This window comes from Mustela erminea, chromosome X (genome assembly GCF_009829155.1).
Source record: "Mustela erminea isolate mMusErm1 chromosome X, mMusErm1.Pri, whole genome shotgun sequence".
NCBI classification, from domain to species: Eukaryota; Metazoa; Chordata; class Mammalia; order Carnivora; family Mustelidae; genus Mustela; species Mustela erminea.
Genome location: NC_045635.1, coordinates 59,297,305 through 59,310,607, shown reverse-complemented (window position 1 = coordinate 59,310,607; position 13,303 = coordinate 59,297,305). Strand labels below are relative to the sequence as shown.

At 42.9% G+C, this 13,303-nt stretch overlaps 1 protein-coding gene across 11 annotated transcripts in view; it reads right to left on the bottom strand.

The window, feature by feature from the left end:
- The window catches only part of TAF1 (TATA-box binding protein associated factor 1), a 76,222-nt gene extending 63,655 nt beyond the window's left edge, over nucleotides 1–12,567 (bottom strand). For 6 of the 11 annotated variants that reach the window (XM_032329838.1, XM_032329833.1, XM_032329834.1 and 3 more), the window contains exons 1-14: nucleotides 12,325–12,567; nucleotides 11,250–11,364; nucleotides 10,994–11,110; nucleotides 6,898–7,017; nucleotides 5,576–5,817; nucleotides 4,976–5,194; nucleotides 4,359–4,577; nucleotides 3,814–4,018; nucleotides 2,386–2,562; nucleotides 1,756–1,883; nucleotides 1,537–1,644; nucleotides 1,240–1,413; nucleotides 397–570; nucleotides 85–189 (exon numbers count right to left, since the gene is read on the bottom strand). In XM_032329838.1, the coding sequence (XP_032185729.1) occupies nucleotides 85–189; nucleotides 397–570; nucleotides 1,240–1,413; nucleotides 1,537–1,644; nucleotides 1,756–1,883; nucleotides 2,386–2,562; nucleotides 3,814–4,018; nucleotides 4,359–4,577; nucleotides 4,976–5,194; nucleotides 5,576–5,817; nucleotides 6,898–7,017; nucleotides 10,994–11,110; nucleotides 11,250–11,364; nucleotides 12,325–12,504 (2,283 nt within the window). In that variant the 5' untranslated portion in view covers nucleotides 12,505–12,567. The remainder of the gene's footprint in view (nucleotides 1–84; nucleotides 190–396; nucleotides 571–1,239; nucleotides 1,414–1,536; nucleotides 1,645–1,755; nucleotides 1,884–2,385; nucleotides 2,563–3,813; nucleotides 4,019–4,358; nucleotides 4,578–4,975; nucleotides 5,195–5,575; nucleotides 5,818–6,897; nucleotides 7,018–10,993; nucleotides 11,111–11,249; nucleotides 11,365–12,324) is intronic. The other 5 variants (XM_032329832.1, XM_032329836.1, XM_032329837.1 and 2 more) reach the window with 3 other exon arrangements.
- Nucleotides 12,568–13,303: the final 736 nt, after the last annotated feature.

Genomic DNA, 13,303 nt, shown 5'->3' with positions numbered 1-13,303 from the left:
TAGAATTAGTTCTTTCTGGGCTCACTAGCTCCTCACCTGTCAAGTTCCTTAGGAAAGAGTTGTTAACAGGAAAGAATCCCTCACCTGCAGTAACTGGCCAGGATGGAGAGAGCCCAGGAAGGGAGATGTATGGCAGTAAACAGTTTCTCCATATTTACAATCTGGGGCTCCAGGATCTTTTCCAGGTTTCTAGAAGGAACAAAAAAGACCCAGTTACTATTACAGAATAGAATCAATAAATCTTCACAAAATATTCCTTGAGCATAGCATTTTACTAATATTACTAACTACAAAAAAGGCACCATTTCAGCATGGAAAAGACAAAATATACAATCGCAGACTATTGCTGGATGTTCATTACAACTATATTACAAACAAGTTTTCTCAGAGACTCACCCGCTTATAGTAGTTTTTTATCTTGGTTGCCATGCCAACCTGCATCATTAATGGTCCATTTTCCTCACTGTATTCTGCAAGAATAAGATCTCCATCTTTGCCTGTGAGGTCCTGAGGTGTGCGCATAAAAAACATCTCTCCACCACCAGAGGCTTGTCTCTCTTGTTCTCTCATCTGCCCAGAACAAAGAGAACACAGTTCAGCTCCTGACAGGACAAGAACCACAAAATGATGCTGTTCATTCTGAGACAATGACACGAAAAGTGATTTTGCCTTGCCTTTTTTTTAAACTTCATTGCAAAAATATTCAACCATGAAGTTGAAACTATGAACACTTACAATCCCACCTCTTAGCTATAACTTCGTATTTTACCCTACCTAACTAAAATTATCTCCACAGATTTTGCTGGAACCATTTTTTAAAAGATTTTATCTGACAGAGAGAGAGTGTGCACGTGCACAAGTAGGGGGAGTGGCAGGCAGAGGCAGAGGGAGAAGCAGGCTCCCCTGAGCAGGGAGCCCGATATGGGTGGGGCTCGATTCCACAAGCCTGGGATCATGACCTGAGCCAAAGGCACATGCTTAACCAACTGAGCCACCCAGGTGCCCCCTGAATCGTTTCTGAAAGCTGCAGTCATCATGACACTTCACCTTGAGTATTTTCACATGCATCCCCTAAGAATAAGGACATTCTCCTAAAAAACTATAGTAACATTCTATCACATCTGAGAAAAAAGTAATTCCCTAGTATCATCTAATAGCATGTCCATTTCCCCAACATGTACGCTAACATCTTTTATAGCTGCTTTTTTTTTTTTTTCCCTACCCAGAGTTCAGTCATACCTTAGCCTTCTTTTTGATGTGTTTTAGCAAGGGCTGGACTGAGTGGGGACCTGGCTGAGAGAGTGCCCCAAAAGAGTATTTCTTGAGAGGTGGGCGATGGAACTGCCGAAGTTTGATGGGCCCCATGTGGGTAGGAAAGAAGGGCTGTCGTAATTCCACAGCAGGAATCGAGTGCTAAGACAGGAAATACGGGGTTCAAATTAAATAATTACTTCAGTCTACGCAAGATTTACCCATATCCTCCATCAAAACAAGGCAATGGTTCCCATCCATCACAGAGTAAATTGTTACTTTTACCTGAATAATATTTCCTCCAAAGGTGCCTCGAAGACCCTGCTGCTTGGGGTAGTAATATTCATCATTGGAAAGATTCCATGGATCTTTCACTTCTGGCTGAGACATGTTCTAATGATGGGGACATCAAACAGATATCAAATAAACCTTAGTCAGACTACCCTCCGCCATTACCTTTCTCTGCTCTTCTCAACACCCTAGGTTCCTTTTCCCTCCACAGACCTGCTGTGGTTCCTCCTTGATGACCCCTGTTTTCCCTAACAGAATTCGACTCTTCTTCAGAGACGATTCCTTCTTACTTTCCTTGGAGGGGGAGTTGGAAGTGGCCTCTTCCTTTTCATCAGGAATTTCTAAGGATGAAACAAAAGTCACTCTGGAGATACTATCCCTGAAGATTCACATTTCCCACAGGTATCTTTGCGCCTCCTAATCAGATCTCTCATCCCACCCCAGACCACTTCTAGTAGGTGATTCCCTCTAACTAAACACACTATACTCCTGGAATCTCAAAGGTACTGCTTTTCAACATTCCTACATTGTGAGCTTTCCCTAAGCAAAACAGAAATACTAGAAACAGCCACAACTCTGCTCTCTCAACTGCTACCTGAAAGTTCTAGTCTTTTTCATTTCTTTCCTTATTTTTTTAAAGTAGGCTCCACACCCAGTATGAGGATAGAACTTACGACCCTAGAACTTACGACCCTGAGATCAAGAGTCACCTGCTCCACTGAATGAGCCAACCAGGCGCCCCCGAGAAGCTTAGTCTTGACCTTCCCAACCTTTCTGATTTCTGACATTAGCAGCAAGCTGTCCATTACAGAGAAGAAACACTGGTCCCTGCCAACACCATACCCAAAATGAGGTTCTCATCATTGGGATCAAGTGTCAAAACAGGAGGCTCCAACAGCCGGGGCATGGCCTGAGCATCCCAAATGATATTGTCCTCCCAGCGTCCATACACCAGCTCCTCATTGTCAATGGGAAAGATAGAGTACCAAGGCTTGTCATCATCCAGGGTGGCTGCAAAACCTACTCAGAAGAGGAGGAGACACTCAGTAACAGACAAAACACCTATGCCCCTTTCAATCATGATTCCAGCAAAGGGCAAAGGAGCACATGTTAGTAAAGTTATTCATGCAGCTACTGAAAAGGAACCTAGTGCACACAGTGTATTTCTCATTTTAAAATAAGCTGCAGACAAAACGTTCACTGCAGTGTTTTTCATAAGACTCAAAATTTAAACAGCCAAGTGTGTTTAATAAGGGACTGGCTAAAGAAATCATGGTAATAAATGATATGGTAAAATATACTAACAATTAATGGTAATAAAATATATATTAAAAATACAGTAACTATTGGTCAATTATGAAAACATCCATATAAGAATACCATGCAATCAGCAAAGTGTTTAGATAGAACGAGAGAAGGAAAAAAAACCTCTTTCTTCGACTTAAAAATTAAAACATTTTTGTTTTCCTCTAGATTATAAAAGTAATCCAGGTTAACTGAAGGAAAATACAGAAAAATATAAAGGAAACTGAAGCTGTCTGTGATTCCACAAACCAGAAATAACCACTGTGAAATCCCATAGTGCATTTCCTTTCAGTCAGCTTTCTGTAATTATATAGTGCGCTTTTTCTTTTCCCACTTACATGAACAGGGTATCATATATGCCACTTTGTTTTTCTCACTTGAGTTTCCCATGTCATTAAACGTTTTTATGAAAAATTTGGAATGACACAGAATAATGATGTCAATGAAAAGCACAATATGCAAAAAACTGCCTACAGAAATGAACTCAACTACATAAACACAGAGAATACAGAAAACCAAAAACAAAGTACACCAAAAAGTTAATAGTCGATCTTCTCTGGATAGCTGGATTACCAATGATTTTTGTCACTGTATTCTACTTTCAAAGTTTTCTACATTAAGCATGACATACCCTTTTTTTTTTGCCTACTTAAAGAGAGAAAAAAGCAAATTCTAGCATGATAAAGACAAAGGGGCTAGCTCTGTAAACGGAAGTAAATCATAGAGATAAAACCTTGGTCTAGTTTGGATAGATCATCAACTTCAAAGTGGTTTTCCCAGTTTTCCAATGAGAAATCAGAGTCCACCCGAGCTTGTTAATGGTGTACAACTTATTATGGACTAGAATCGGGGCTCAAGTCCAAAACATTTTGCTGCCCCTCAGCAGCAACAAAGAGCACAGCTAAACCCACTTAGGATGACTGAGCTGAAGGGAGTGTGCTAGACATGGCTGGCACAAAAGCACACCTTGCTGAACGTTGTAGGCCATGGCATTCCTAGTCATGCTGGAAGGAAGCCAGCCTGCCAGGCTTGCACGCTGAGGTTTTGTTCCTTTGTGTTTGACATCCTCTCCGTCCCAGATGATATCATCCTCCCAATGCAGCTGTGTCACCATCAGGAAGTTTTCATCAGCCAGAAGGTCAGTGCTATTTTCCTCAAGTTTCCTGAAATCCTACAGAAACGAAGACGGAAGACCAAATCCCTGAATGGTCACTGGTCAAAGTTCTGACTCCAGATCCATCAAACATGGTCCCTGACTTGAAAGAAGTACCTGATAAGGGAGGTCTGCCTCTGCACACTCCTGGGCTAGCGCAGCACTCACTGCCCAGACAGAATCCTTGTGACGGGGCCTAGCTGCCAGGGTGACACACCGTAACAAGCCCAAGGCTTAGAACCTCCATAACCTACCGAAGACAACCTACCCGGTATCTCCCCACCCAGAAATGCAAAGTTAAGTAAAATGGAAAGGGCCCTGTGCGCAGATTACTTTCTTATATACCAGTGTCACTTACCTCCAACATTCTACACTTCATCACGGGTTCGAGGTCCATTTTTCTCAGTTTGAAGCCATAATCAAACCCACTGCCATCTTCAGGGACACCCAGCATATCATACCACAGCCGAGCAGGCCCATAACGCCACTCGGCTACTCTTGGTTTGGTATCGGCCACTTTATCCGTGTCTCCAGTTGACTGGGAAAACTTGGACTCAACAGGAGCCATCATCGTAATCTGTAACAGAATAAAGCAGGAGGAGAGGAGGATTTCCTGATCCCAGATGTCATAGGGCCATAGGGAATCCACAGTCAGGAAAGGAAGTTAGAGAACTACAAGGATGATTCTTCAACAGAACTGGAGTCAGAATGGGAACAATGGGGCTAGATCATGGCACACTCTGCCTAAAGGATTCAAACTCCTATTCACCAGCATGTGTAGCACCCACTGCTGGCCCACAGTACTTCTCCACTACAACAGGGAAGGGACGGCCACTAAGACTGAACTCACAATTTCTCGTTCATAATCAGCACAGGGCTCTGCCTGCTAAAGTACATTTCCTATTTAGACATAAGCTAGGGAGAACTCATTTGTTCCTCCTGTAGGTCTCAAGCCCAGGTCTCTATTTTGCCTACTTCATCATCAGAGAGACATTGCTCTGGAGGTGGCGGTGGAGCGTAGTCATAGTTCCACAAAGACTTCTGGCTGACTTCTGACTCTACCGAGCACTCCACCTCCTGGATCTGCTCTTCCTGGATCAGCTCACGGTGCTTCTTTTTCCTCTTTCTCCGAGCACTCCGCCAAACAGATGGGACGTTTTTCCCTGGTCCAAAAAGACGTAGGAAGCGTAATACCTACAACACAGAGGCTCAAAGACTCAGTATCAGACAGGAAAAGAGCAGCATCTGGGTCTACAAACTCCCCTGAGAGATCCATTCAGCTGTGGGGGGACCAAAGAGTGCTCAACTTAGAGTTATAACATCTACCAAGAAAGTAAAGAAGCATCCCTTAATAATTTGGACTAGTTCTTTTAAGACAACAAGGACAATTTCTGATGAGAACCATGTAAATCACATGTACTCTCATCAACGCTTTTTCAAAAAGACCTAATGCAGTGTCACTGAATAAGAAAACTTTTACATCTTATCCTTTCTGTATCCAACATCTTAGCAACAGAACTCAGAATTTAGGAGAGGTCAGTGGTTTGCAATATGGGCATTCTCCGTGGAAAGTACCTTCCCAGGCCGAAATTCCGGGAACAATTCTGTGACACTCGGCAACAGCTTGGTGGCATCGTGCTGCATAATCCCAGCCAAAGGTAGGGTCAGCTTCCCATCTTCAGATTCTGCCTGTGTTGCTTCTTGAGGTCCCATCTCAGATTCTGAGTCAGAGGAACTACTGAAGTCCACTTTCTCTGAGGCCAAAGAGGAAGGGGCAATGATGGAGGGCAAGATGATGCCTTCTCCATCCTCAGACACTGCAACAAGGAAGAGAAACCCCTTTGGCATGTAACTGTGAGCATACTTCCTCCGATTCAGCCAGTACCCACTCTAGGCTATATGCATGGCTCAGTGGCAGGGGATATATTCCAAGCACCCAGATCACTAGTATGCAACCCAGAAAACTCATTCCAACTCATTATCCCCCACTGTCCCCAACTCACCTTGTACCCGGTACCCTAGGGTTGTGATGAGAGAAAACAAACACTATTACTACATTTACTACTTTCTATACATGTATTAAAGGAATGTGATCAACAGCAAAATTATATGACACTTTTTTACCAAGCAGGCCTTATCATCTCTAGTTCAGGGACCCATAACTGAAGAATTTTTTTAAGCCCACAGGATGATAATGAAATTATCTAGGACATCAAGTTATCAGATGTTATTTAGCCTACAGACTAATGCAGAAATGGCTAAAACTGGTCAACATAATTCTCAAAATACAGGAGATCAAAAACACTACTATTCCGCAATCTCCTATCCTAGGACAGAGTTTCTACTGTGGCCGACACAGGGAAGGTGGAGAGGATCACTAAAGCCCTCGCCTTGGAAATCTCTGAATCTGGTAGTTGGTTCTCTCTGATTTATGCACATTCTAGGATGCCTTCCCCATTCAATCATTTATTTTAAAGAGAGTCATCTAGACAGGGAGTTTCCAAATACCAGTATGCAGATCAGTTGCATCAGCAATTACTTGGAGAACACTCTGAAATTCCTGGGCTCTGACCCAGCTCTTCAGAATCAGACTCTCTGGGTCAGAGTCAGAAATCTGTATTTTTTAACAGGCTTGGGATGATTGTGATGGGCAGCCAGATCTAAGAACCACTAAGCTCAACTACTTTTCCTTGAGTACCTGTTAAAATACTGTTGCCAAATATTTTAAAAAGTAAAACTTCCCTCTGACATTAAAATTTGAAAACTGTATGAATCACTTCCGGAAGCTGTATCCTTTCCTAGCAGCTTAATTTTAATAGTGCCCTATGGGTATGCCAAAAGCCTAGATCTATGAATGGAACTTGTTCCTTGGACAAAAGAAGATAGTCTCTACTTACCACCGGTAAGAGCATCCTCGTCCTTATCCTTCTTCGTTGGTCCTGGAGGTGGAGGTGGAGGCGGCATCAACTTGCAGTCAATGTCTTCACAGTCAGCATCATAGTCATCTTCATCATAATCTAATGAAACCGGGAAGATGATTCTGAATATCCAGAATGTCATACAACAGCCCTGAGTTCCTTTGTTACACAAGAATTTAAAGCACCCCGTCAAAGTGTTGTTCTTAACATGCAGTAGGTACAGGTTCTACCTTCAGAAAGAGATGATGACACAGCATCGCTAAATACTAGACTACGTATATTTCATACAGAAATATAGGGAGCGTCCAAGAACTGTTTAAAACCTTTGCTCCTTCTCCTGATCAAATTCTATTTGATTTTTTATTTTCATCCTGCTCAATCTCATAACTGAATTTAACATTCTTCCTTCTCTGTCAGCTTCCTTTAAGACTGGACTTTCTCTCTTCCACTTCCCAAATCTTTGACACATTCTTTGATCTACCTTCTAAAGTCTGTTATTCTTTCCACTGACCTTTTACCTCTGGCATTCACTCCACACCGGATGGTGAACACTCTGCTTTTATTCCTCTACACAAGCTCCATTCCCTAACTCAAGAATCAACCTTATTCAGGATTAACCCCAAATCTGAAGGTCTGGCCCTGACTTACCCCTCTAAAATCACACCACATGTTCTCCTGCTGAAAGAACCTTTCCACTCAGGGGCGCCTAGGTGGCTCAGTTGGTTAAGTGTCTGCCTTAAGCTCAGGTCATGATCTACACGGGTCCTGGGATCGAGCCCCACATCAGGCTACCTGCTCAGCGGGAAGTCTGCTTCCCCCTTTCCTTTTTTTTTTTTAAGATATTTATTTATTTATTTATTTGACAGAGAGAGAGAGAGAGAGATCACAAGTAGGCAGAGGTAGGCACAGGGAGAGGGGAAAGCAGGCTCCCCGCTAAGCAGAGAGCCCAATGCGGGGCTCGATCCCAGGACCCTGAGATCAAGACCTGAGCTAAAGGCAGAGGCTTAACCCACTAAGCCACCCAGGCGCCCCTATTTCCCCCATTCCTTCTGCCTCCTTCCCCTGCTCATGCTCTGTCCCTGTCTCTCTAAAACAAATAAACTTAAAATATTTTTTTTCTTTTTAAGATTTTATTTATTTGACAGAGAGAGACACAGCAAGAGAGGGAATGCAAGCAAGGGAAGTGGGAGAGGTTTTATCTATAATCCTCCCAAGAATGTCAGCAAAGTAGGAATTATTCTGAGACAGTGAAATGACTTACTCAGGGTCACACAGTTTTATTTTTTATTTATTTATTTATTTTTATTTTTTAAAGATTTTATTTATTTATTTGTCAGAGAGAGAGTGAGCGAGAGCGAGCATAGGCAGACAGAGTGGAAGGCAGAGTCAGAGGGAGAAGCAGGCTCCCTGCGGAGGGCAAGGAGCCCGATGTGGGACTCGATCCCAGGACGCCGGGATCATGACCTGAGCCGAAGGCAGCCGCCCAACCCACTGAGCCACCCAGGCGTCCCGGGTCACACAGTTTTAAATGACTAAATCAGAATTCAAGGCTGGCTGAACAAAGCCTATACTCATTTCAATGCACTTCCTTACTTACCCAGTCCTAATGATGTTTTATCAGCAACTCTCAAGTTCAATTCTGCTTAGCATTTTCCTCAGCTGTCACCCTACCCAAGACCTTGATGACTTTTTATCTAGCCTGCAAGAACAGTTTCTAAGTTAGTCTGCCCCTTTACCCCTTTTCTAATCAAAACCCTAAAGCAACAAGTGTCACTTCTCATTTTCATTTAGGAAGGAAAGGCAACTAACACTTACAGAGCATCTACCATGACCCTGTACTATGTAGGTGTCTTCACAACCCGTGATATTGAACTTAAATTCCCACATAAGACCCACTAATGAAGTACTATCACCTTTATTGCAGATAAGAAAACTAAGGCATTATTATAAATCCAAGCTTCAAAGACTAAGCAACTTCCCCAGGATCAAACTCAATATGGAGCTGCAGCTTGAACCTATTATTCTGACTCCAAAGTTCATTATCTTTTCATTGTACCACCCTGCCCTTTACTCAACAATGTTTGGTTTACAATCCTTTATGACATCAAATCCCAAGTGAGGCATACATACACGTGTTATCAAATTGCTCTATCCCTAGTATGTTTTCCACTCCTTTCAAGAAAACCTGCTGGCCAATTCCCCCTGCACTATTCACTTATTTCTATCTCTAAACCTTTAGAGAAGCCATGTTTTCAAACCAAAATGCCCTGCTACTTCCTCCCCAAGAAACTCTTTCAAACTTTTGCTCAAAATTCACCTCCATGACATCTTCTCTAATGACCTCCATCCACTTCTAATTACTCCAAAGAAGAATCCTAGTAAATCAAGCCACCTGAAGGGGCCAATGCCAGAGGAGGAGGAAGTTAGGACACAGGTAAAGGCACCCTCACTGAATAAGAGAACTTGGAAATGAGCATCCCAGAGTACTAAGACTACCGAATGCAGCATCCCCTTTTTCTAGGAGGTCAGCTCATAAAACCCTAATAGGACACCCCCACTCGTCATCTTCCTTAACATTCCTATCTAAGACAACAAACCAAAACCTGAAAATTCCAAAACTCCCTGGAATTCAGAGCTACCACTTCCCCCTTAGCCTAAGTCAGGGGGCTCAAAAATAATAGTTATAGTATTTGTCTCAGATATTCTGTCAACCTGCTGAAATAAAATACAATACTCTATACAGAAATATGAGCTTATAGCTGCTTGTCTTTTTGTTGTAATTATGCTTCGTGTTGTTTATCCCACTTTCCCAAATGATAATAATATCCTGGAGAGGGAGACCTGTATCTTCTATTTTTTCTGGGTTACCTCCTGTGTATGTGGCACAGTTAATTCTCTATGATAAGCACTCAAATCAATTAACTGGTACTGAAATCTAATTCAAAGAGGTGGACAATGAACAAACAATGAGCAACCTCATACAAAAGTGTCAAGCAGTGAGAGATAGAGTAAGGCAGTAGAAACAATGACTTATACATATGTCAACTATACCTCAATTAAAAGTTGTAAAAATATTACAAGTCAGAAAAAAGGAACTGTGATCAGTTGCTCTGGGTTCAAGACCACAGAACTAAACTCCTCAAGATCAGAAAATGGATCACCTTTGAACCATACTATCACAGTTTATAGCTCAACAAATGTCTAATATCCTGAATTACTGAATTAGTCAAGGTCTGCCACTACCTAACTTATATAACTTTTTAAAAAGTCCCACATCTTATTAAAGTCCAAGTTTTCTTTTCCTATGATGAAGTTAATAATAGACAATCATTAAGACCCCCTCCAGATCTGATTTTGATTCTATATGTAGCACTTTACACCAGGGAGAGACACCTATATTGGGAGCAAGCACTAAGTTCATTCTGTCAGCATACAGGTGGTGAGTGATTAATAAACATTAAGCCAGTAAATACGTGTGCTTGTTTATATAGGACATTGCAAATACTTAATCCTCCTTGAACTACCAAGTCCTTAAGAGCAAAGACTGAGTTCAAATAATCTTTTTTTTTTTTACAGGATTTTATTTATTTATTTGACAAACAGAGATCACAAGTAGGCAGAGAGGCAGGCAAAGAGAGAGAGAAGGGGAAGCAGGCTCCCCGCTAAGCAGAGAGACTGATGCAGGGCTCGATCCCAGGACCCTGGGATCATGACCTGAGCTGAAGGCAGAGGCTTTAACCCACTGAGCCACCCAGGTGCCCCTGAGTTCAAATAATTTCTAAAACAGTGCCATGAACACTGTAGGTCCTCAAATACCAGATAAGGAAAACATTATCTTTACTTGGCATTCACCAAGAATTTGGGAATAACCAGTTTGAGGAATAAACCCCCGAGTGTAACAATGACCCAGAACACACACAAAAAAGACAGGAGCTACATGGGACTGAGCTGACAAAAAGAGAGAGAAGGAAAGGATGGAGAGCAGGAACAATGGCAGAAAGCATACACAGAAACAAAATGGACTACACTGCAAGAAAATGACTGGAATGCTCTACTGATGACACTAAAGAATCACCTGAATGGCAAAGCGGCTGCAAGCTCCCCATTGTCTGCTGATATCTTCGGCTTTCATCTTCTGCTACCTCATTGATGTCTGAATAGTCAACAGCATCTTCTGTACTCCTGATCCATCCTATAGATAAAGGGGAGGGCAGGTATATCTCAACAAAGGCCAAGTAACTCTCACTCCCTTAGATAATTCCCATTGAAAAGTGCATACACAATATGTGGCTAGCCTCCTCCCTCCTTACTCCCCATGACCCACACTTCACCTTCATCATTTACCAGGGCACCATCAGTCCCAGTCAATTCTTCATTTGCAGTGAGTTCAGTGATCAGGCTGCCCAGACCCAAAGCCCCCAAGCCTGCCAAGTGCTTCTTACACTCCTGAAAAAGGGACAGCACCAGAGTTGAAGATAACAACTAAATCTAAGCTTCCCACACCACAAGGCTTATTTCCCTGGTCCAGCATAAAGCTATAAATCCATATTAAATATAACTCTGCAGTGTCCTAAAAGGAGCATCACATTCCAGAACTGTAAAGTAACTCTTCCACTAAACTCTACGTTGATCAGATCTTTATCAACATATTAAGTCCAATTTCATCACCACACTTTAATAAGAAAAGATCAAAGAACCATCATCAAGACTAAACAAATGGAACAGTAGTTCTCTGAATAAAGGCTAAGGCAACTGAAGCCACTGGGATTCAAGAAGGGATGGCAAGAAATTTTTTTTGCTGGCTTTTGTGTATTTGTGCGTGATGCAGAGGAGAAATAAAGATCAATATTTTCTCCTTGTTACAATGAATCTAAATCAAAGTAGGTAAGGTTCATTTGGACACAAGAAACAATTTCATGAAAGTCAGAGAAAACTACCCAAGAAGTGCACTGGACCAGAAGGGGTCTGCCCCAGATAGTCTGAACATTCGCTGTTGGAAGAACTGAGGCCTGAACCACACGATTTGTCACAGGTCCTCTTGATCTAGAGCCACCTCAAGTCAACGATGTCAGACAGGCAGTTTCAAGAATCTCCCAAGTCCTCATAGCAATGGCTTAAATGTAATGTCACTAGGTTAAGCTATTTTCCGGCTGCCTTGTGAGAATGACCATTAACCCCAAAGCCACCCACATCAGCACCCCTGACCTACGAGAGCTTGCCTACAGTTCTTTCTTCCCACCCTCAACCAGAACGAAGCCTCCAGTCTACGATCTCCACGCTCTACTAGGATAGCATCCGCTTCTCATTTCCTCTCCTCTTACGTTAACCGCGCCCTCTCACAGGGGCTCTACTCTCCTCACTCAGCCCGACAACCACCAACCCTTTACCCACGCCCGCCCCCCTCACATCATCCAAGACGCTTTCCCCCTCCAGCTGTCCGGCTCCATTGATATTGCCGAAAAGGAAACCGGTTAAAGAAAATGGGCCGCCTCCAGCAGAATCTTCATCGCTGTCCGTGTCTGACATGATGGCGGTTGTGGTGTCACCGGAGGCTGCGAGGAGCAGCAAATCCCAGCCTGGTCCCATGGACCGGAAATAAAAACATTAGTCGCCCAGAAGTGACTTACAGGGCTCCTTGACCCCACCAGGCCTTACCGGAAGCGGAATGAGGGGGTGGAGGGACGTAACCGGAAAGACCGGCCGTCCTACGAAAAAGGCGAACTACTTTACTAACATAACGGCATTTGATTCGACCGTAAGGGATCAGGAGGTTGGGTATGTGGAAAGCGGTTGGTCAAAGAAAATGTTTGGTCCCGCCCCCTTCTGCTAATCTGCGCATGAGCATTCCCAGTGCATTGGAAAGGTGTCACGGCTGTTCCTCCAATCAGAAGGAGCTGCCTAGGTCACGTAGCCTACGTCCTGGTTACCGCGGGTCACCACGCCGTGGTACGCGGAAGTAAAGATTAGAAGCCCCTTTGCTTCTGCTTCGGAAGGAGAGGCTGGCCGAAAATCGCACTGTGCCGGAAGTACCTCTCCAAGTTTTGAATTGACATTTCCCCAGGGAAATGGAGTCTCTTCCCCCTCGGTTTCTTTCGGGAAGTGTGACAAAGATGAGTAAAAGGAACAGCCGACCCTTCAGCTAGGTTCACAATTGTTGACATTTTTACAGGTTTTATTTTTGTTTTAATTTCTGAACCATTTGAAAGGTTCAGAACCAAATGTGATTCTCCAGCCCTAAAAATGGAGGTTTTCTACATAACAACAAAATCGTTACTGCATCTTTAAAAATTAACATTGAATCATTATCATTTAGCATACAGTTTGTATTTTCGTATTTAAATTTCCCCAGTTGTCCTAGTTGGAGCATTTTACACCAGTCCAGGAT